The 24,203-nt window shown below is 36.5% G+C and overlaps 3 protein-coding genes across 3 annotated transcripts; 1 reads left to right on the top strand and 2 right to left on the bottom strand.

The window, feature by feature from the left end:
- The first annotated feature begins 748 nt into the window (after window positions 1-748).
- LOC112037383 (probable prefoldin subunit 4) lies at window positions 749-6,353 on the top strand. Its single transcript, XM_024070195.2, has 3 exons — window positions 749-875; window positions 1,008-1,118; window positions 5,858-6,353. Exons 1-3 carry the CDS (start codon window positions 867-869, stop codon window positions 6,116-6,118), a joined length of 381 nt encoding a protein of 126 aa, XP_023925963.1. The 5' UTR covers window positions 749-866; the 3' UTR covers window positions 6,119-6,353.
- A 1,454-nt stretch (window positions 6,354-7,807) lies between these two features.
- Window positions 7,808-10,201, bottom strand: LOC112037354 (uncharacterized). The gene is made up of 4 exons (XM_024070165.1): window positions 9,679-10,201; window positions 9,265-9,465; window positions 8,712-9,009; window positions 7,808-8,543 (listed from the first exon to the last, which is right to left on the bottom strand). Exons 1-4 carry the CDS (start codon window positions 10,199-10,201, stop codon window positions 7,808-7,810), a joined length of 1,758 nt encoding a protein of 585 aa, XP_023925933.1.
- A 6,366-nt stretch (window positions 10,202-16,567) lies between these two features.
- LOC112037325 (PRA1 family protein E) lies at window positions 16,568-18,604 on the bottom strand. Its single transcript, XM_024070137.2, has 2 exons — window positions 17,257-18,604; window positions 16,568-16,715 (listed from the first exon to the last, which is right to left on the bottom strand). The coding sequence occupies exon 1, from the start codon at window positions 18,435-18,437 to the stop codon at window positions 17,808-17,810; it is 630 nt and encodes a 209-aa protein (XP_023925905.1). The 5' UTR covers window positions 18,438-18,604; the 3' UTR covers window positions 16,568-16,715; window positions 17,257-17,807.
- Window positions 18,605-24,203: the final 5,599 nt, after the last annotated feature.

Genomic DNA, 24,203 nt, shown 5'->3' with positions numbered 1-24,203 from the left:
TCGTGATTTTTCAAGTTTTACCGAAAAGCAGTTTGAATATTTTTTAGTCATTGACTCACTGCTGTATAAACTACTGTAGCATCCAAATTTCTGGATATTAAGCGTATAATTAAACTATATTTATTATTATTATTTTAATACATTAAAGTAAAGGATTTGGACCCTCACTATCATTTATTATTATTGTGGGGTCATGAGCCCAGATCATACAACTGGATTTTGGCTTAAGGCCCAAGCCGAGGATAAGGGACCGTCCAAAGATGGGTAAGTATAGCCAAGGAAACCCATGCTAGTGGATAAGAAAGACAATATTGAACATAATGGCTTAGGAGTTTTTGCTAAGGATGAGCTTGTCCTCGGCTAGCCAAGGCTGAGGTCCGTAAAGGATGCTTGCCATCTAGAGGTGCGGTCCATGAAGTTTTGGAAATATAATAAGCATTACAGGCACAAAAGACAGAAGAATCCCAAAATATCTTAGAAAAATTGCTGTCACCGCATTGAATGCACCCCAGCTAACTCCCTAGCTGCATTAATGAGGAAGTGACATTTGCACAGTATTATTGTAGCCTTACAACACCCCAGAAGACTTCTAGAGGGGCTAATGGGACAAGTATATTTATTTATTTATTTTTACATTATTATACAAATAAGCTACTTAAAAAAAAAAAAAGCAATTTTAAGCCCAAAAAAACTTAGCCGAAGGTGAAGCAACCTGTTTTGGGCCTAAACCCAAAAATTGCCCAAAACATTTTGTTGAGAGACAAAAACGAAAAAGCCTAAAACCCCATCTATCTGTGTCTCTGATCCCCAAAAACTATTAACACTACACTTGCACTGCGCTTCCAGCTTCTGTAGTGAAAACAAACATGCAGCAGGTAATAGAATTATTACATTAGTATCACTGTTCTTCATCTTATTATTTGTTCCTTTTAATTTATAGTTAATCGTGTTTATTTGTTTGTTGTGCTGTTGGTCTAAATTTGATTTGAAATTGTTGATTTACAAAGGGTGGAGGATCTGAAACAGAGGTGACTTGGGAGGACCAGCAGAACATTAACAAGTTTGGAAGATTAAACAACCGCTTTCACGAGCTTGAGGTTGAAATCAAAGTTGCCAAGGTATTGTTATGATATGGGTTTTGCTTCATTTTCTTATTTATTTATGATTTTAGCATACAAGGTTGTTAAAATATTAAATAGGTTTGGATTAAACTTGATGTGCTTTCATTTTGTTTTTTTTTTTTTTTAATATGGTTTGGACTGTCTTTATTTTTACTTTTTTTGGGAATAGAACATTGTCACTTTCTATTTGGAAATGTTTAGTCACTGACTTTGTTGCATAATTTGAGGTGGGTTTCGAGAAATATTTAAAACCCAACTCTAAATTTTGGTTTAATCTTGATGGGTACTGGTTTTACTTTTAATTGTGATCTGGGATTTGAGTTGTTGAGATTTTTGTGTCATTTTAGCTGGGTTTTGGATATTAAGATAAGTCAAGCTTTAATTTTCCCTTGAATTTAGTAGGACGATGGTTTTGGATTAATTGTGTTTGAAACTTAAAATTTTGTTATTTTAATTTGTTGCTTTGATTTGATATCAGACTGAAATATAAGAGGATTTGAGATCAGATTGTGAAAGTTGGAGGAATTCCAGCTTTAATTTTTCCATGGATTTGTGTTGATTGCGTTTTTCAATATAAATGGATAAAATATTGATTGGAGGTAGAAGTTAGTTCATGCTTTGATTGAGACTTTATACGGTAACCAGAAAAGATAAAAACTTGGTGTGAAAGAAGGTTTTAATTTTGAAGTGTTTTGTGAGAGAATGTGGGCCATGGGGTGGAAGTTTTACACAAACGCTGCAATTAGAGTTTTTGTGTTCTGAATAAGATTTGTTTTATTAGATTCCAGATGGACCACGTATTGAGTGAAGTCTATGCGTTTAGTTAAATGATTTTTCGTTTTGAAAGAATTGTGATATGTTGTCCTTCATTTTGTCAATTTCCTCTCTAAGAAGAACTTAACAACTTCGCAAATTTCTAAAACACTAGAAATGTTTGTTCTTTTTTATTTTATTTAGTTTTATAGGAAGGTATGGGAGGGGGAGTTGGGGTTTGAACCACAGACATGGGACCACAAAAGATGCCATTTCATTGGGCTATCTCTTGAATCCCAGTTTATCACATAGGGCATGCTATGTTTTTCATAAAAGGAAATGAAGTTCACATAAAGGATGTTTTCTTTTTCATTGTCAAGCTGCATATTCTTTTCTATGTTTTTTGATTCTTAGTGCATGCCACTCTTTCCTCACAGAGCGAATAAAAATTCCATCAGAATGATTATTTCAATTTTTGTTCAATGCCTTAACCTAAAACATCTCTCTCTCTCTCTCTAAATGTTTCCTTCTTTATTTCTCAAAGGAGCAATGCTTTCTGAAAGTGGCTAATAAAACATTATTATCTTAAACAATTTAAAGTAGGGGGCTACTGTTTGATTCTTTTTTGCTAATTGTGTTATTAGTGAATCTTTGTGGTACCAATTCAACCAACAATTTAGTCATTTCTTGTTTGATTATCTAATTCATGTATGGAATGTTGTCAATAGATGAAAATGAATAGGAATTGTCATTTTCTTAAATCAATGTTGTATATGTGAACATATTTAAACAATAACAATTGCTGCAATTTTGCAGCCATGAGTGCTTTAGCCTTTCTAGATGAAATCAAATTATATAAACTTGTTGATGTAGATGAGTTCTTAAGCTATGTGCCTCAACATCAGAGATGGCTATTGGTTGAGTTTGGAAGGTTGATCACTTCTTCCATCCTTCCAATAACCAGTGTACTATATAGATGCGGGGAAATGTAAACTAAAACTTAATTATTGAAAATGTAAAATTTAACAGGATTGGTAGGATTTAGTGAATTAGAACAATCATTTGGCTGCAAATGTCTGTATTGCCCATGTAAGTTTCCTATCTTCTTCCCATGATGCTGGTACATGCAGCATTCATTGCAGTTATAGTACATGCTCATAGATTTGAATAGTAGCTGTCATGCGTAAACAGAATCTCTAAAGATACCATGGAATATTTCCATGCATTTGCTTTCTTGAATATATATTACAAGATGATCTAGAATTATGAATGGTAATTCCAATCTCTCTTACTAATTTCTTGTCTTTCAGAAGATATTTCTAGCAATAGGGCCAACATGGAATCAACATGTGCATTAGATGAAAATGTTAGGTGGGGTCTATGAACAAGATCAACTTGCAAACCAACTTCATTTGGAGATTGTTTAACCATCACTTGAAATCTGTCTTGATTCTAGTTAAACTGAAATTTTGAAATACGAGCAGATCAATTGAGTCTACTAGGGTATGTTTAGGATTTTTTTTTTTTTTTTTTTTTCTTCTGTCTTCAAAATTTTGTCTTACGAGATGATAATAAAACACAATTTTAGTTGGTTTTCAAGTGAAAATTTGTTTGTCACGTGAAAAACATATGTTTTAGAATAGGAACTAGAAAATTTGTTTGGATGTTGCACTGCCACCTGTGATTCACTCCAAAACACATCCACCTTTAACCCACATATATTCATTAACCATTGCACCACCGCTGGCACCAGAGATTCACACCACTTTCAATTCTCCTAAAACTGGCTGAGATTCATCCTCTCCAACACTAGCCACTAACTGAACACCCATTCCTCATACGCAAATCAGTGGCTACCCGATTGACTTACAAAATCAAGCTCATCCCAAACTGCCACAAACACCCATTGCTGACATCCAAAGCCACCCACACTCCTAGCTACCATTAGCCTATCAAACTAAGCTACCATCTTTGCTTCACATATTGCTGCCACTACAACTGAAACTCATCAAGCCCATGCAGCTGGACAAACTGATCAAGAAGCCCATCCAAGCCAAAATCAGCCCGACACCAAAAGCCACTTGTTGGTCCTATGAAGCCAGGATGGTGAGCAGACAAAGGTGATTTTGTCACCTAGATCAGTGACGTCTAACATGCCCAAACCATTCAAATCTTCCCCAAATTGTTCAAGCCACACATGACCCAAACCATTATACATTAATCCCTAATAGCTGAAGCTACCAACATGTTGTACGGCCAAACAATACTCAACTAAGCCCCCATTCATCAATAAGACTTCACAACTGAAATTCATGACGCCCAACACTATGATTGATGGCTTGCTGAAATTGACCCAAACCATTGCAACACCACCACCCACAGATCGAATTCATTACAGATTTCGCACATGTGACTAATTGATGGCTTTGTAAGATCTGACAAGCTCTTTGTCCAAATTTCCGTGAGAGAGAGAGAGTAAAAGTACAGGCTATATACCAGTTACTGTGCATTCTTCATGAAGGCAAAGTCACGCGTCTTCTCCCCTCAAGATACAAGGAAATGGAAATTCCATTTCTTCTAGATTTCGAGATGATTTTCCGAAAATTGTTCTTTGTTTTAATTCTGAACCAAAGAGTTTCTTAGGTTAGAAAACCAAAAAAAAGAAAAAAAAGAAACCTGTTTTAGAGCTAGAAAACTGAGGAAAAACACTATCCAAACAGGCACTTTAGTTTTCTGTTCTAGCTTAGTTATATTTTTGCTTAAAATGTTGATTCAACTTTTTAGAATTTGGTCCTTGGTGTGATGGCAAGTGTGCCTTTCACCAAAAGCGACAAGTCATGGGTTTGAGTTCAAGAATTAGCCTCTCAAAAAAAATATTTGGGATAAGGCCACCAACCAATCATCTCTCCTAGACCCCGCAAAAGTGGGAACTTTGTACACTAGGTATGGCACTTTATGTTTATTCAAATTTTATTGATTTGATCTTGTGCCAAGCTAGAGTAACTTGGTTCATTTTAGAGCCCTAGCAAATGCCAACTATGTTGGTATGCGTGAGAACAGCACAGAAATTACAAAAGAAGTTTTTTTGCCCATTACAATGGGCAAAGTATTGATGAAGGAACAACAACAAAAATTGAGAGAGAGAGAGAGAGAGAGAGAGAGAGAGAGGGAGAGAGAGACAAAATGATCATTGTGGAAAGATAATTTAAGTAGCTCATACTAGCTAAATTTAACTCTAGCTAACCCCATGTGGTTGTTGTGCGACTTCAAACCTTATCTAAATTGACACTATCATGTAGCTCAACTTCCTAAAACATACTTTTACCAAATACTATAGATCAATCACCACAGAACAACCTTCCCCTCCCCCTCCAAGCACCCAGCGCCTTATTCACCTTTTTCTGCATGATCCCAGAGACTCCAAGATTGTCAAAAAATAATCAGCAGTGCTACACTAAATTAGGGTCTTCAAGATGGAATAATAGCAAACAAACCTTTCCGAAAATTAATTATTTGGCAATAAGGTCCTTTCGCTTGAACCACATATCTTGTTTCTAATTTTGTTGCATTTTATTGCGTATTATCAAGGGGCAAGGATTGCCTCCCTTTTCTGCATTTTACAGTTGGACTTCCCATTGTGACATACGTGGTATTGAGAGGAAAGTGAAACTATAATCATTATTAGATGAAAAAGTAAAGTGGAATGATTTGGCTACAGATGTGTAGTAAATCAGTTTATAGTTATCATTATTTGTTGCTCTGTCACGTTCAGATTTTATCTCCCCGTTTGTTTCAAACCTTAATGCTCTTTGCAGCATGAAATATTTGTTTTTCTAAATGCAGTGATCATATGTTGGTGAAAAATGTATATTTATTCAACCTGCATTTATTTATGATTACAACATGCTGAAAATTTGACTTGTCCTGTTCTTTTTAATATTATGATTCCCTTCTAAATAAATGGTCTTTTTTTTTTCCCTAAGGAATCAAATGAAAATCTGGAGGATGCTAGCAACGAACTGATTCTCACTGATGAGGATGTGGTTCGGTTCCAAATAGGGGAAGTCTTTGCCCATGTGTCAAAGGATGAAGTGGAGGCCAGGATAGAACAGATGAAAGAGGTGACCACCAAGAACTTGGAAAAACTTGAGGAAGAGAAGGATTCTGTAGTTGCACAGATGGCCGAATTGAAAAAGATTTTGTATGGGAAGTTCAATGACTCCATCAATCTAGAGGAGGATTGATATGGATAAGTTGTAATTTTCCTATAGTTTGGTTGCTTGTTCATGTTGGTGACATGATTACCCTTGTTGCTATGTAATTAGGGAAAATGACTAGCTGAAAATTCTATTGCCCCGGTTGTCATCACCATTGTCTTTAGATAGTTCAATTAATTTGTGAATGTTTATCAGTCTTTTTGTCATGTAAAATGACTTGGTTTCTTATGCTTAAATTTTAAACGTATTTTGTTTCATGAAAGTTTTTTATTAATAGTTTTTATTTTTGATTTATGTATTAATTATTTTGATTTAGTTTATTTATTTATATTTGGGGTGTTTTTTTTTTTTTGGGGGTAATTTTTTTTTTTTTTTGGGAGAAAAAGCATAATATCATTGCCATAAGAAAAGGAGTACAACAAGGCCTCAGCCAACAACATTCAACCCAAACTAGAATTTATCAGAAAATCTAAAAAAGGCGGAGAAACACCTTTCCAAATACAACTGACATTATTACATTTTGCATACTGGGCCAGTTCATGGGCAGCCTTGTTGGAGTCCCTTTTCACATGTCTGAAAGAGCAACTCAAGAAGTTTGATTTCACAAGCTGAATCCCTTGGATCAGGTGGCCAGATTCACCACCACAGAGGTCTAGAGAAATGGCTTGAATTACAGAGGAAGCATCGGATTCAAAGATGGCCAACTGGACAGCCATTTCCCGAGGTAAGAGAACACCTTGCTCCATAGCGAAGAGCTCAACCCATTCAGCCAGAAAGTGCACTGGTAAAGCTTTACTAAGGGCTGCAACCACGGCTCCATTAGCATTACGGATGATTACTCCCACTCCTGACACCCCGTGACCATCCAAAGACGACGCACCATCTACATTAATTTTGAAAAAACCTGAAGGAGGCGCCTCCCAGCCACCATTTGATGGTTGCTTCTTGGACAAGCACATCAAGTTGGCTTCCCTGAAGTCTTCAACAACCCCCTTTGCCATTTCCCAGACTTGCAGAGGGGAGAGACCACGCTCATAATGGACAATCTGATTTCAGTTATGCCATATAGACCAAGAAATCGCAAAAAAAATATTCCAATGAAATCCCATCAGAGTTTGAACTAATTTGATGCACTAGACCTACGAAGTCTTTCGCATTCAGCAGCAAGTTTAAAGGGCAATCTTGCCAAAGTGACCATACAGAAAGAGCAGAATCACATGAGACTAAAGCATGGAGGAGGCTCTCAGGAACTTCCCTACAAACAGGGCAATCAAAGTCAGTCTTAATACCTCTTTCCACCATCTTTACATACACCAGGAGCCCATCCACACAAGCTCTCCAGGAGAATATTTTGATTTTTGCAGGGAGTTTCTGCTTCCACAAAATTTTCCAAAGAAGAGCATTTGAGTCTCCAGAAGAGCATTCCTCAATATCAGTACCATCCTGGAGATTGGCAGCTATGTGATAAGCACTTTTGACAGTGAAGACACCCCTTTTGTTCCCAATCCAAATAAGATTGTCCTCCGGTAAATTCTGACTTAGAGGAATTTTCAGAATAGTGTCCACTTCAAAAGGCAAGAAGAGCGCCCTTACAACATTAGTTTTCCACCACTTAGTCTCTTGATCAATGAGAGAGGAGACCATGGGAAAGTCATCAAAGTCCCTGTGAGGGGTGATGACTTTGCAAGTAGAAGGGGTGGGGAGCCATTTATCCTCCTAAATGTGTATTAACCACCCATTTCCCACTCTCCAACGAGTTCCTTTCTTAAGGACTTCGAGACTATTAAAAATGCTTTGCCATGTATAAGAAGGGCTGCTGCCTAGACTTGCATTAAGGATGTCATCATAGGGGAAATACTTGGCTTTAAGCACACGTGTAGCTAGGGAAGAAGGGTTAGTAAGAATCCTCCAAGCCTGTTTTGCAAGTAAGGCAAGGTTAAAAGCCTGCAAGTTCCTAAATCCCATCCCTCCTCTAGATTTAGGCGTGCACATTTTCTTCCATCCAACCCAGGCTATCTTGGTCTCTTGTTGTTTTTGGCCCCACCAAAAGCTTCTCATCTCTCTTTCTAGGTCGTCACATAGACACTTAAGAAGAAGGAAACAATTCATCGTGTTAGATGGGATGGCTTGAGCCACTGCTTTAATAAGAATTTCCTTACCCCCCAAAGAGAGTAGCTTACCCTTCCAGCCCGCCAGCTTCTTACAAATCTTCTCCTTTATCTCCGCAAAAACAAGCTTTTTTGAACGACCAATGATGGAAGGGAGGCCAAGGTACTTTGTGTAGCGAGAATTAGTCATAGGTCCCAATATGTTTAGGATTTCATCTTTGAGCTCTTGAGAAGTGTTTAGGCTGAAAAAGATTGAAGATTTCTCAGTATTAATCTTTTGCCCTGACGCAGCTTCATAAGTTTTGAGAATTTCCTTCAACTTGTTGCATTCAGTACCATTGGCCCTACAAAAGAGAAGATTGTCGTCCGCGAAGAACAGGTGGTTGATTCGTGGGGATCCCCGATATATGGATATGCCATTTAGTTACTGGTTCTGAGTTGCTTCATTTATGAGAGCTGAGAAACCTTCAGCACACAACAGGAATAAATAAGGAGACAATGGGTCTCATTGCCTGAGTCCCCTGATAGGCACAATGCTTCCATGGACCGAGCCATTAATGATAACTGAGTAGGTTACCGAAGTTAGGCACTTTATCACCAGACCGATCCACGACTCATTAAAGCCCATCTTCCTCATTACCGTTTCAATGAAGGACCATTCAACCCTGTCAAATGCTTTGCTCATATCCAGCTTAGCCACCATAAGACAATCATTTCCATTCCTTTTGTGTTTTAGATAGTGCATAATTTCATAAGCAACCAAGATATTATCAGTGATGAGCCTATTAGCCACAAAAGCACTTTGATTTTCTGAAATGATAAATGGCAGAATTGCTTTGAGACGGTTAGCCAAAATTTTTGAAATCAACTTATATATCACATTGCAAAGGCTAATTGGCCTAAAATCAGTCATCCTTTAAGGATTCTTATTTTTTGGCACAAGGGCTATATTAGTTCTATTAATTTCAGAAATAGACATGCCATGATTAAGAACAATTAGAACTAAATTTGATACATTAGTGCCTACTATGCTTCAATACTTTTGAAAGAAAAGCGCGGACATACCGTCGGGGCCAGGAGACTTAGTTGGGTGCAACTGCTTTAGGGCAGCAACAACTTCATCTTTGGTAAAGCCTCTGGTTAGCTCCATGTTCATTTCTTCAGTCACCGTGACCGGGATGAGATTAGTCACCTTCTCAATATGGCTCGGCGAGGAAGTGGTGTATATTTCTTCAAAATAGGAGATAGCGGCTCTAGCAATACTATCTTGATCACCACACCAATTCTCAGACGTATCCCAGATACCCAAGATACTGTTTTGTTTCCTTCTTTCCAAGGCTCGGGCATGGAAAAATTTCGTATTCCTGTCTCCCTCTTTGAGCCAGTGAGCCTTTGACTGCTGACACTAGTAAGTTTCCTCATTGTCAAGAAGTTCATTAATTTCTCTCCTAGTCTGATTTATTTCATCACCCAACATACCATCCCTATCTGCTTGAACTAGAGAACTTAGACGTTTTCTTTTCCCTTGAATTTTCTTCGGAATTTGACCAAAAGTAGCAGAACTCCAAGCTTTAAGATCAGTAGCACAAGCATTTAAGGCAGCAACCATACCTTCCGATGTATTTACATTGCCCACACTACACCAGGCCCCCTCAATAATATCCTTACATTCTTCGTTTTTAGCCCACATGACCTCAAAATGAAAGTGTCTTGTGTGGGGTAGATTTGGAGCTCTGGGGTCAGCAATGTACAAAGCACAATGATCTGAAGAAGAATCGACCAATTGGTTAACTCTTACCTCACCAAACATATCAATCCAATCACTAGTTGCAAAAGCCCTGTCCAACCTCAAATACATTATGCTGTCACCAGACTGCATATTGCACCAGGTAAAATTTGTCCTTGAATAGCCCAAGTCCTTGAAGCCACAGAGATTAACAACTCCTCGAAATCTATCCATCTGACTTTGACATCTTGCTACACCACCAGATTTTTCTGCCATTGATAGTATTTCATTGAAATCTCCATAATAAAACCAGGGAAGTTGAGATTGATTTTTTAAATATGCAAGTAAATCTCAAGATTTCTGCCTCATGTGAGTTTGGGGGTGATCGTAAAAACCGGTGAGCCTCCATTTATAATTTGAGCTTTTCTCCGTAACAACTACATCAATGTGGTATCTGCCATAGCTTTTGATCTTCAAGTTTATCTCTCTTGACCATAAAAGAGCCAAGCCACCGCTACGCCCTTGACATGGAACAAATAGCCCATTCAAAAATCCAATTCTTTCCTTTATTCTCTCCATTCTCCTCTGCCTTACCTTAGTCTCCGACAGGAAGACTATTTTGGGATCCCAAAATCGCACCAAATCGTGCAATGCTCGAATTGACCGGGGTTTCCCAAGCCCCCGGCAGTTCCATCCTAAGGAATTCATGGCTCTCGACGGTGCTGCAATGCAGCCACCGCCGATAATTTTTCTTCCTCATTGACACTTCCAACAACGTCCATACATTTCCTTTTTCTGGTTGTGTTTTCTTCTGCTTCTGCCAAGAGCATGGCTAATTGACATTTTGAGCCTACATTTGGACCTTGGACTTGTTTTTCTTTACCTTGGGCCGAACCTTTTTCTCTTGCTACTTTCTTTATACGGTATTTCTTCTGTGGGCTTTTAATAGCGATTTGGGCTATTGCTTTTTTTTCATTTACTTTAGGAATTTCGACCCAACAGTTTGGCTTAAGTGGGCTGCTAACCTCAGCATAGCACTCCCTGTTGAAGTGGGGTAGCTTTTACTAAGTGTAACATTACATTCCTCAAACTGAGTCACAGAGTCTGACTTTTCCATTGGGATTGGATCAGATCCCTCTCCATTTAAACCTTCATTTTGTCCCAATACCATACCTTTAGTTACCTTTATGTCCCATCCAAGCCTAGCCTCAGTTGCCTAACACATATGAGTGTCTGTCACGCCACCATCCTGTCTCTGAGTGGGCTTGTTGGAAGTGTTTGAATTTTGAAAACTTCCATCATCATTGCTTCCTTCCACGTGATGCGCCGGAGAGAAAGAAGACCAGCCCATAGCAACACCACTTTCTCTATTTCCTCTGCCGTCAGTTTCATCATTTTGATTGCTGCTTGAAAAAAACTTTTGCCTTGCATTTCCTCCTTTGAAATTTACATTTCCTCTAAAACTTCCATTTGCTCTTAACCATTCCCCATATTGCTTTGAAGTACATTGTTGGTCTATAGGAGCCTAACAGTGTTTATCATCATGGCCAAGCATTCCACAAAAGAAGCAAAATGTTGGAAGTCTTTCATATCTAAATTGAATCTAGAATTTCTCACCATCTTTACTTACAACATTTCCACCTCTAAGGAGAGGTTTATCTATTGGAATATTCACTCTGATGCGCATGAATTTGGCTTTATCTGCTTGACATGCCCGTCTGTCTACTTTAATAAGGCGTCCCAAGCTTCTTCCAATATCTTGCCCAATCTCCTTTGACATAAGCTCAAATGGTAGTCCCCACAGCTGTACCCAAAAGGGAGAATGAGTGAAGACTATATTTTTAACAGTGAGGCCCTTCTTCCATCTACAAAGGAGAAGCAAATTGTTCTCAAAGTTCCATGGCCCACTATTTTCAACCCAATCTCTCTGATAACTAGAGCTAAACTTGAATTGTAAAATATTGCTTCCTACTTCAACTATTTGCAGCTCTGACCCCATCTTTCAAGCTGCTCTTAAAGTGCTTTTCAAAGCTCTTATGTTTTGCTATCTATCTGAAAGAAGTCTTCAAAACAAGCTTAACGAACACTCTTCCAGAAGGTCATCACGACTTCTTACTGTTATTTGTATTTCCTCATTTTCCTCTTTAGTGAGTCGAAGGTTTTGTAGCTCTTCAACCACTGCTTGCTCCATCGGGAAAGAAGTGCTTTGAGGGGGGTGAATAGCCCCACTAAGGGAAGCAGAGATCTCTTCCAAAAGGGAGAGAAGTGAAAGGCTCTTACAGGGTGAAAGAGAGAAAGGAGCTCCTACGAGGGAGAGAAAAATAAGTGACTTTTTTGGGGGTAATTAAGACAACAGGTTAAATATTCTTTATATTCTAGACAGTTGACTATTTGAGTAACAATTAAAAATTCAATACTTCCCTTTTTTGGCTCAAAATAAATTCACTACTTATTTTCGTTGGAAGTAAAGGTTATTTTTTTGGCTAATTTGTTCAACTTTTTTTTGCATGGTTAATCCATACATCTTCATTTTGTGAATGGAATATCTTTCTATTCTTATACAAGAAGAGCATAGAGTCAAAAGATGGAAAGGGAATGTGCGTCTAGGTCCAGCTCTATTATTATCAAAACCACATATTAGCCTAGTTCTTCTTATGGAAAATTATTAGGTATTCTTGGAGTATAGTAATATTGTACTTATTATTGCCAACTAGCCATGTCGAAATGCCATCCTTTTTGTCCTTAATAGATTTTTGTAGTGTTTCTTACCAAAAGATAAAACTCTAAGGAATCCAAAATTTTCCTATGTCCAAGTGTTTCTTCGAGCATTGATGATTGAACAAACTAGCTAGCGAGATTCTGAAAATATCTAGGGTTTCCTATTGTGGCAGATGATAGAAATACCAAGGTAATTATTGAGTACTTCCAGAATACTATAAATACGCACTCCCTCTTCTCACATAATTGTGGGCCCACTAATTAAATTTATGGTGAGATCCACAATTCATGTGAGAGGGGAGAGTACGCATTTATGATACTCTCGAAGTATTCAATAATTTTCCAAAATACCAAAGCCTTAAGAGTTCATTTTAGAAAAAATTAGGGCCATGCTTAACTGGTGGAAATGGAGACTACTTGCATTAGCTGGTAAGTCGACCCTGGTCAATATAGTTACTTTAGTTATCCCTCTATATCTGATGCAATATAAACTTTCATATGAGGAAAAGCGAAAGCCCATCCCATTAGTTAGAAAGTGGCTACTACCTAGTACCTACTAAGCCCAAAGATGAAAAAGGTCCTTTTTTTTTTCTTTTTTTTTTTTTTAACAAGATAGAATTTCTCCTGTAACTTAATTTAAGTGTATATGTGTGTGAAACTCTCTTCTAGAGACTTAAACTCCGGTCCTTATCTCTCACACCTCACAAATATTTATATTTGTAGAGTGATCATCGCACCAAGAGTGCATGGTGATGGAAGTCATGTTATTAAAAAATGTGAGAATAGGGGTAAAGTCCTCCTAGACAAACAAAATGGGCATATCCTCAATGAAAACAAAAAACTCAGCTCCATTTTTTTTTTTTTTTTCAGAGAAAAAGATAGAAATGAACTCCAATTCTGGAAGCCGAATACTTGCCCAAAAACAACTGGGCTAAACCAAAACGAAGACCTGAAGCCTTGATATCTTGCAAAAGAAAAGGGTCGGGTTGGATTGGGTTATAAGAAATGGATCCAAATTTTATTTTTATGGTTAGCTTGCCATGACAGTCTCAATGCCCATAGTAATTTTCATATTATGAAAGTGTTGACAGTGATACCTGCCCGCTTTGCCTTAGCCACACAACCATTCTCCATATCCTTAGGGATTGTAGTAGGGTGAGACTTATTTGGGAGCAAGCAGGACCTCCTCTTAAGCTTGGCATTTCACCAATAGCCTCACAGGGCCGGCCCTGGCCATGGCCTAGACCTAAGGCTCCCTACCATAAAAAGGCCCCCAAATATAGGGGCAGTAATGGTTTTTTATTTTAATTAAAGAAAAAATGTGAGTTAGGTGTACATTTTTTCCCTACTCTTAAGAAGGCCTAAAATATTAGAGTAATGTTTGTATATTACAAGTTTTATTACATAGGTCCTATAAATTAATGTGCTAGTAATTCAATACTCATTGATTCTTTTGTTAAAGGGCCACCTCAGTGTCACACCAATTTGTAAATTTTTTGTAGTAAAATTTTAGTAAGTTTAACATTCTCTCCACACACACAAAAAAATAATAATAGAAATACAACTCATTCACCATTAAATGAATGAAAAATGCTAAAGCTAATACAAATTTTACAACAAAAAAATTACAAATTAATATGACAAGAATATAATCGGTGTCACTTAAACAATATAATAAATAAATGTTTAAATAATATTTTTTTTTATTGATAATATGCCAGTTTGTAAAACACATATAGTAAGTACTATTAGCTCACTTTAGATGAATTAGTCATATTAATAAGTAAAAATTAATAATAAATTTGAAAAAATATATATAATATAAAAAGATAAACTAAATATTATTTAAGTGGTATTTAGATGTAAAGACTAAAGACACCCTTTAAAATTTTCACCCTAGGCCTTGCCCTGTAGGCTGTAGCCTCAAGTTAAAGAACTGGATCAAATCAAACACCTCACCCCTTTTGGTTTCAACTCTCACTGCTTTGGTCAATTGGAAACCGTTATTTACTGTGGTGTGTTGGAAAATAAACAAGCTTGTCATGGAAGGTGTACCATTCTATGCTGGGGAAAAATAAAAATCATTGAAGTCAGCAAGTCAGTGGCACTCGAAATTTCGCATTGGAGTTCGAATACCGACCACACTTGACTAGGGTAAGAAATATTTGTAATTTTTTTTATTACATGGATTTCTTAGCCATCGGGTATTTTCAAAGTCAATACTGATATTATTAGACATTGGATTGGCAGGACTTGGGGGGAGGCTAATACAGGATTTTGAAGGCAAATGGACATTAAGCCTGGCCTTTGAATCTTTGATCTTCGCATTTCCTGCCTCAAATGGGAGGTGGAAGCCTAGAATGTTCTCACTTTAGTCAAGAATGGTTCCAAACAAATTAAAAATTCTCGCATACATAATTGTCAGTTCCTGATGAATAAATTCACAATGTGCAACATCGTAGAGTGTCACGGAGATGATAGCCATTATGCACAGACTTCATAACAGTTTGACAGATCTGTAAGCTGAAAATATTGCATAGTATTTTGGTAGGAGTTGAAAATGTTGCTATGCCTATGGTAGGGACATTCCCAGTAGACTATGTCATGATTCAGAAACAACGTGAGATGATGAGTTCTAAAACTTAACTAAGAATTGCCACCATGATGTAATATTTTGCATTTCATAATAGAAGAATAGCTGGACAACACAGTCCTCTCCAACCTTTTTGGCTAAATCATTAGTCACCAGCTAATAATACTAAATAAAAGGCGTGAGGCAACTCATGAAAAGTGACCTGTTACTGTTAGCCAGCCTTTGTAAAGTCGACCACGCCCATAAAGGAATCCCTTTATCAAACATTTTGGCCTTTCTATTTTTTTAAGTACAAAGTTAGCTGACCATTTCAGATGAAGAAAAGCTAATCTTTTCACATTGGACTTCATTCCATAAGAAGCAAATAAACCAATCGGCAAGTAAACTTTCTCAGTTTGTTACTTCCGTAAGGCATTAACAAGGGTAGCTCAAAGTAGAGAATCAGAAACTGTGAAGGTACTGACTAAACAATTCAGGTATCATTATGAAATTAATGATTCAAATTCTCCGGGCCTGTCAAATCTCCATCTCCATTATACAACCAAATGCTTATGCCAGGCAAGAGTATGCATTTGCACACTCGTTCAGGAAAATTGGACAGATTAATGGTCAAATTAAAACTGTATGGTTATGTTAATCCAACATTCAGAAGTACTCCACGTCTCCCAATGGAGTAATGCATAAAATCACATTTGCTTAGAGCCACAAGCCCACTACACCATCTGAATTTGCTGATAACCTAAATGGCTAACTTACCTTTTTTTTAATAAGTAAAAATAGCTAACTCACATTAAATTGGAAAGAACAAAATATAAATCAGAACTGTTACAAACAGCATGGTCTATCAAGTCTGCTGCCTTAACCAGAAAGGCAGTGAAACAAGAATCTTACTAAGGATCAAACGATGTTATAGGGAAGGAAGAAACAAGTGCAATGAATATAGAATCTCCAAACTAGCAGAACAATCTCCTAATCCCTGACAAAAAGACCAAAAGAAATGCATACCTCATCAACTTATATGTAGTATTTTAAATACTCCTCTCAAATGCCCTAGTCTACCACATTCCTTAGACAATTCTTTGCACTTTTAAAACTCCTTAGATAATTCTTTGCAGTTTAATAATTCACACAAGAATATTCCTCCCCAACTCCCTCTGATCATTTGACATTCTAGCGCAGAACAAGCTGTTCGCTACTGAGCAATAAGCTTTTACAATTGGAGAAAGAAAAAAAAAACGAAGCTACAATTTCAAAATCTATGTAAAGAATAATACACCCCCTTTTAGCTAAAGCAAAATGCTCTAAAAATCATTTGATACAAATTGGAAACCAAAGTGAAAGAAATCAGTAACTGCATAACGACAAGGAGTAACCAATAGATAACCAGAGGTTCATTTTGCAACTACATATCACATAACAAGTCACAAGCATCCAAAAATTCAGTGAGTACAGCTCTCAAATTTTCAAACTCAAGAGGTCCTACAAAGAAAAGCAAGAGAATTCTGATAAGGAAAGAAAAAAGAAGAGTAAAAAAAAATAAAGGCATAGATTCAACAGACAGGAAATATCATCATTGGAGAGCAAAGCCAAGTACAATACAATATCATTGTGTGGAAATACCCAGGTCACTGAATTTCATATCAACACCTATGCTAAAGGGCCAATATACCGTTTGAAAGGAGGCCATTCATATTGGACTGAATGACCAGCAACCAGTACCCACAAAGCTGGCATCAAATTTCATATTAATTTGAATTGAACATGCTAAAGCAAGTAAATAACACAGACAACATGCAATAGAACAGTACTGTGCACAAGACTTTAAACTGGTTGCTTAATCACTTGATTGAAATTTCCCTAGTACTAGAGAGACACATTTTTCCCCCAGATAAGTATAACTAAAGAGAAACACAAAAATTTCCAGTTTCAAAATACATCACCACCCATATTCAACCTTAAATCACTTTACAAACTATTTTCCATATCAATGACTCCCAAAATAAAAAAGCAGAACAATCACCTGCGCTATGATGCTATAAACAAACACACTGGTACAGGAACTCGAAGATTCCACAGTCCCACTTTGCAGCATTAAACTTGCACCTTAATTCCCAAATGATCCCAGCTGAAAACTAACCAAAGAAATCAATACGAAAGATCCATCCCAACAGAGATAATACCATTGGCAACCAGTTTTCTTTGACAACCCACCTCCTCCCAACCCCCACCACCACCAAAATCACACAATAAGCACATTCAAATCAAACTCTTAAACACCAATAACTGCTAAAGAATCCTCAAATCCTACAATATCAATTTCAGACCAAGTCACCATAAAACCAGTTGCCAATGCTAAAATTCTGAAAATTTCAAAATATACCCATTTCAGATAAAACCCCAAAGACCTCAAATCCAATGAGAAATTGTCGAAATTCCAAAAAGACCCATTTCAAATCCCACGAGGAATCTTCAAAATTCCAAAAAACCCATTTCAGAACACACCCCCAAAAACCTCAAATCCAACAAATACCAGGTCAAAATTTCGTGAATCAAAAAGCATTCAACGAAGTCTCAAATCCGAGTATACGTAGTTCTGAGCGGCTGACTAACATGGCTCCCCACAACCGAGAGCAACCCACCTTCCACAGCGCTTTCCTCGTCGAGAAACAAGTCCTCGGTGCCACGAAACGCTGCGTGTAACCCAACAACAACAACCCCAACAATCAGAGCCACCAAAACATTCAATCCCACATCGGTCAACACCAAAGCTACGACAGTCACAACTCCCAGCACACCCAACACGACACGGTCGTCTAGCGGCTGACCGAAAACGACAACTGGGCTGGGTCTATCGAAGTAGAGGAAGAACCAGGCGACGAAGACGAGGAGGAAAACGATCATGGAAACTGGGTGCCACAGGAGGCTGAGGAAGAGGATGAAGAGAGCGACCATGGCGTAGTTCACGCGGAAGTGGTAGAAGTTCAGCTTGATGCGTGAAAGAGCATCTGAGTACGAGTAAGGGAGAGAGAAGGAGGAGAACGGTGTGAAGAGCTCCGCCCATGGGCGGCGCGTGGCTACCAGGGTTTGGGTGGCGCGCGTCGCGCGTGCGATGAAGGTTAAGGAGGTCGGCGAAGTGGGAGGTGGCTGTGTCGTGGTGGTGGTGGTGGTGGCGCCATAACCCGCGGATGATTTCAGAGACATTGCTGGAGATTTTGTGAGTACGAATGGGAAATTTTTTGTTTTTTTTGTTTTTTGGGCTTTTGGGATCTCAAAGTTTGAGTGAGAGGAATCCTTTTTAAGCAAAGGATTGTCTCAGGGAAAAGTGAAGAGTTGAAAGAGAGGGAAATGAAAATGGTTTATTTGGGGCTGCTTTTAAATGGTTTTTGCATTTCATGAAATGGACTTTTTGAATTTTTATTTATATTTATTGAATTTGAGATAATAATGTTTTTTTTTATAATAAAAATAATGTTTTGTATCCCAATATTATTGAAATCTAAAAACTTACAACTTACAAGGCTAAGGTCTTTTTTTTTTTTTTTTTTTAATTAGTTTAAGTAATAAAGTATTTAATGGTTGAATAAGAGATCTGAGATTTAATTCATTTCTAAATCAAAAACTGATTAGTATCTTAGTACGATGATAAAAAATTATTATTAGGTGTAGACACCATAAATTGAGTCTCTCAAAAAGGAAAAAAAAAAAAAAAACTTGCATTTTTTTTTTTAGCTTATCTGCATTGTGCATAGTATTTATTAAATGATATAAGTTTAAAAAAAAAGTGACAAAAAACTAAAAACAAATAATTATATTATTTGTAGGAAAAAAAAAAGTTAAGACAATTACCTAAACGGACATTAAACCAAAATTTAATAAAAAGTAATATTTTTAAAAAATAAAAATGATAATGCTACTACAACTTTTTTTTTTTTAATCTAAGATAAAATTTTACTTTGATATAATTTAAGTGTGTATATATGTGAAATTCTTTCTTACATTATTTTACAATTACCTAATAAATATGATTGGTCAGTGACACATCACTCTTATAAAAATAAAAAAAGATAGAAATTTCTTTTTTCTTCATTTAATGTACAGCTGATGGTTTGTTTTCTCTATGTTAAAGTTTTAGAGTGTTGTAGAATTCATAGTCTTCCCCACACGGAAGCTAGAAAATCACTCACTCTCTCTTTCTCTATCAACGAAACAAAACTGAAATTAGTAAGTGTCAAAACTCTCTTTTTTATTTTGCCTGATGCTTATTGCTGGAAATTTTGCCACTCTCTCCATTTAAAGCACATAAAGTAATTTAAAAAAAAAAAAACTTTTTTGTACTTGCGTTGGACCTTCTTCTCCGTTCCGTTCAGGTTTGGCTCCACTGTGGATTTGAGTTAAAAACCTCTCTTTCTCTCACTTTGCTTGTTTTTATAGGTGAAAAGTAGCTTTACCTTGAGTTTGTTTTACCCTTGGCAGGATAAAATGGAGTTATTCCATCACTCCTGTTTAGCTTAGATTTTAAGCTTTTACACAATCTATACTCATTATTTTGATTGTCATTCACTATTTTCATATAACTCATTATGTCATTCATATTTTGGGGAGGTGTAGCATGCGTTTTATGAAAGAAAAAAAAAAAATATATATATATATATATATATATAATAGAGGTGGTCACGTCTACAATTCTTTTTTTTTTATTAGATAAAACTTCACCTTTTTTTTTTTTTTTATTGATGGTAATATAGGTGTTGTTTTATATATATATATATATATAGCTGTTAACAAATTAAAAAAAAAATTTGTGAAAAAAAATTCAATTAACTATATATATAATTACTAGTTAATAAATATAACATGTTATGAAAGATTAAGTGAATTAACTATATTATTAATATAAAAGAGGTGTTAGATAACTTGAATAAAAAAAATTAATTAGTTGTTTTCATCTAAACAAGCATGTTGAATAAATTTTATATAAAAAAATTTATTATCTAATGGATATTTAGATATGTAAAAAGTTTTAATTTAGTTATTACCTTAGGCCTTAAAATTCATTGAGCTAGTCCTAAATGGAAAAGATCCGATCACATTGAAATGGAGGGGATTTGGATCTTTCATTTTCTTATTTTTTAATTATTCCTCTCTCTTTTCATATCATAATTGCAATCCACTTTATTCTTTTGTCCCTGGGATACGCAAATAATGAATAAAAATATGCATATACATAGCTACTGTATAGGCTCAAAAAGGTGTTGAGCTTGGATCAAAGTCCACAACAATTTATTTATAGAGGTGAGTTTCTTGACCAATAGTTGAATTTTGAACAATAATTCCCATCTAAGGATCTATATTAAACAAGTGATTGGGTAAGAATTGATAATGACATAAGTTTCGCTTTACTTCTTCTTCCTTGAAATAACCGAGGAGCCTTTACACTTGGCAAAAGGCAAGATTAAGCTCGATTCTCTCTTTTTCTTAGGATCCGATCCCTATTCATTGGGGATCTCTTCCCTTTTATAGTATCCCAACTTTGATCTTAGCCCTCCACTTGGATCATTGATGGTCTTTCATGAAAATACTAGTCTCATCCTTCTTTTCCCTCCTTTTGAGGCCTTGTTGAACAAGTAACAGACTATGAAGGCACTGTTCAAGTGTCATTCGGTCATTAATGTGGCATGCTTAATTGGTACAGTGCATTTAACACATAGGTGATGGTATATTTGGAAGTTTCTTTGCCACCTGATTAGGACAATTACTGTTACCTTCCTTGGGCTGAGAAATGCAACCTGACTTCGAACATTTCACCCTCCTCAGCTCGTCCATCTCCACAATCTTTCCTCAGACCTATTTCCTCCTTGGGCATCTTTCTTCGCGACAAGGCCTACACGACCATTTAAAACATTTAGTTGGGCTTATTTTATATTTGGGCTAAAGCCCAATTCTATTACGAGCCCTTTTGGTCCTCACAGCTACAATTTACGTACAAAGCTACTGTAGCTAACAATGAAAATGAACCATAGATACATAAATTTACATGCAAGGATGGGTGATTTTTAAAGTTGATTGGCCAAGATTTTGCATTTAGGTTATTTTGCATGAACTGGTGCAAGTGCTGTTACTAAGCCTAAGGCATTTTCCACCTACTAGGCTCTTGTAATTAGTAATCATGACTCATGGGTGGCCTATCCATTGTTCATTTTTTTTAGAGATAATTACAACATGGTACTTACCCCGCAACTCGAACCCTTTCCCCCTAGACCCCCAAGCACTTTGTGCATAGAGAGATGCCAATTCAGCTACAAGGCCTATCCATTGATCATTGTCATCCTCTCTCTTTGTCTCACAATCCTTTTCCATTTTCACCTATCTCCTTTAGTGCTACTATATAAGCCTAAATCCTCCTGCATTTACTTTGGTTTTGCCTATCTCCTTTGGTGTGTTACTATATAAGCCCAAATCCTCTTGCATTTACTCTGGTTTCCACTTTAGGAGTGCCTCCTATGAATTAAATAGTTGTCTCATTTATTGTGCCAACTATTCACCAACTCCTCATTAATCCTATTCCCTTTTAAAAGAGTAATGCTAGGGCTATACATGATGCAGTGCGGCCAGTTTTTTGGGGCATTTTTGCACCACACCTATGGGGACGGTTTTTCCTTATCCCTAACCACACCTCACCTGCAGAGGGGTGGGAACCGATCTACACAAGGTGTGGTGCAAAATACCGATTTGGTGCGGTTAGTTCGGTTAATTCCTCATTTTCTCAAGAACCAAACACAAGGCAATTAACAACCCAAACCACATCATACTCATGGAAAAAAAAAAAAAAATCACACACACACACACACATATTCACAATCTTTCTCTCAAAAATACCCATTTCAAATCACAAAAACCCAAATAAAAAAACTAAACCAAACCTATAAAATATCAAACAAAACGATTGAAAATAAATTACAGAAGCAAACGTTGTAGAAATAGAGATGATGGGTAAATAAACCTAGGGTTTTAAATTAAAAGGAAAAAAAAACGTTATTTTTTATTATAATCTTATGATAAAACTACGTCATTTTGGAGCTGTTATCAAAATTTAATATTAGGTCTTAAAACGACGTCGTTTTAGTGCTAGATACATTTTCTTCAATCTACTAAAACATAAAAATATAAAACTGTAAACATTGATACATATATGTTAAATTATAGTGTGTGTGTATATATATACATACATATATATATATATATATATGCCGGTACAATGTGGTTTCTCGTTGGAGTGCAAAATAGCCATTACTCACAACACCGGACGTCTTCGGTTTGTCCAGATCGCCGCCGACCACTGTACCGGACACCTACGGTGGGCTTATGAAGCGGTCAGATCAGCTCGGTGCCAGCCGGTTTCATTGGTGCCGGTCAGATCCTGAATAGGCCTGAGTAATGCTATGGAGTACGAACGCAAACTATTTTACAAACATTTTACAAACTGCTAATGTGACATACTTCACATCAATTTTTTAATGACTAAAATGCCACATAAGATATTAACAAACTCAAATTATAATAAAAAAATAAAAATAAAAAACCTCAAGCTTCTCTACCTCCCTCCCTATTGCCTCTCCCTCCCTCCAATCACAAATCTACAAAAATGTGATTATACAAACCCCAAAGCCACCGCTTCCTCTTGCCCATGCCTTCACTTTATCATACACTGACACACATCGTCCCCACACAAGTCATCGGATTTGTTGCTGGAGCCACCGTGAGCATAGTGTTGACAACGACAAGGATTATACTCTGTTTCAATATTGAAAATTTTTTTTATTTACTTAATTCATATGAAAATTTGGTGTAAAGTATTGCAATATCTATGGCCTTGAGGCAATTAATGGATTGTATAAAATTGTGGATGGAATGGATCGTAATAACTAATAACCAAAAAGATTTTTTATGTATTTTGAGCTTGTGATTAATCATTTGGAGATTTTTTGTGTTTACAAATGTAAATTAAATGTTTGCTCAAATTTGTTTAATTCATATTTTGAGTCTTGCAAGTGAGTTTTATATACCCAGGTGGATGGATTTGAAACAGAGGGCTACTATTGAGTAATTCATACCAGTTGGGAAGTATTTGCAATATAAATCTAATTTTGAGTAACATATTGCTGGACCTTTGTTCAATCCTATATATTCTAAAGTAAATTTTTGTACCTGCTGTTTGCATGAATAGCTTTTATACCCTCAGACTTTGGATTTTGGATTTTGTCATTTGTCATTTGTCATTTGTCTTATTACTGACTTGATTGTGCAACAAGATGTGGATGCTAGTGTGTTGAAGAAACTGATAGAACATGGTAGAAGATGGTTGTCCAGTTTATAGAAATCTTGAATGAAGAATTTATTCGATGGAGAGAACGTATTTTGAATGGGATTGTTTTTGGGCAAAATATACAAGATGACAAGTTTTGTTGTTAATTGCAAGTGTTCATTCCTAGAGGAAGAAGTTTAGTGATTCTGCACTTGTGTTCTACAATAGGTAGGGAAGGAGGCTGATGCTACATTGGAGCTGCATCAACCAAAGAGGAAGCTACTTTTGACTCTCACAAAGGTTTTTTTTTTTTTTTTGGGTAGTGTAAATGAAGTGAACACATTGTATGATTGTGCTTATGGATAGCTATCACTCTTTTGTTTTGTAGTTTAAATATGCTAGTAGCAGAATTTTAGAAGATGTATACGGATTAGTGGATGCTTTCTAAGGACTGCATTAGTGTAACTTGGCAAGGGGTATACCCTTTAATATTGAAAAGATATATAGATATATATAGAAGAAGAAGAATGGAGTACCTTGATTAAATATGCCAGTTGCAATTTTTTTTCCCAGTGTTTTTCCTTATCTTACTGATTTGGTATACTTATTTTCAGTTTAATGGTTTTAGCAATTTTTTGAATATGATAATGAGTTATCCTCTATTT

The sequence above is a fragment of the Quercus suber genome, unplaced genomic scaffold (genome assembly GCF_002906115.3).
Source record: "Quercus suber isolate HL8 unplaced genomic scaffold, Cork oak 2.0 scaffold_73, whole genome shotgun sequence".
In the NCBI taxonomy this organism is placed as follows: Eukaryota; Viridiplantae; Streptophyta; class Magnoliopsida; order Fagales; family Fagaceae; genus Quercus; species Quercus suber.
Note: the sequence above shows the minus strand (reverse complement) of the source record. Positions and strands in the feature narration are given on the sequence as shown.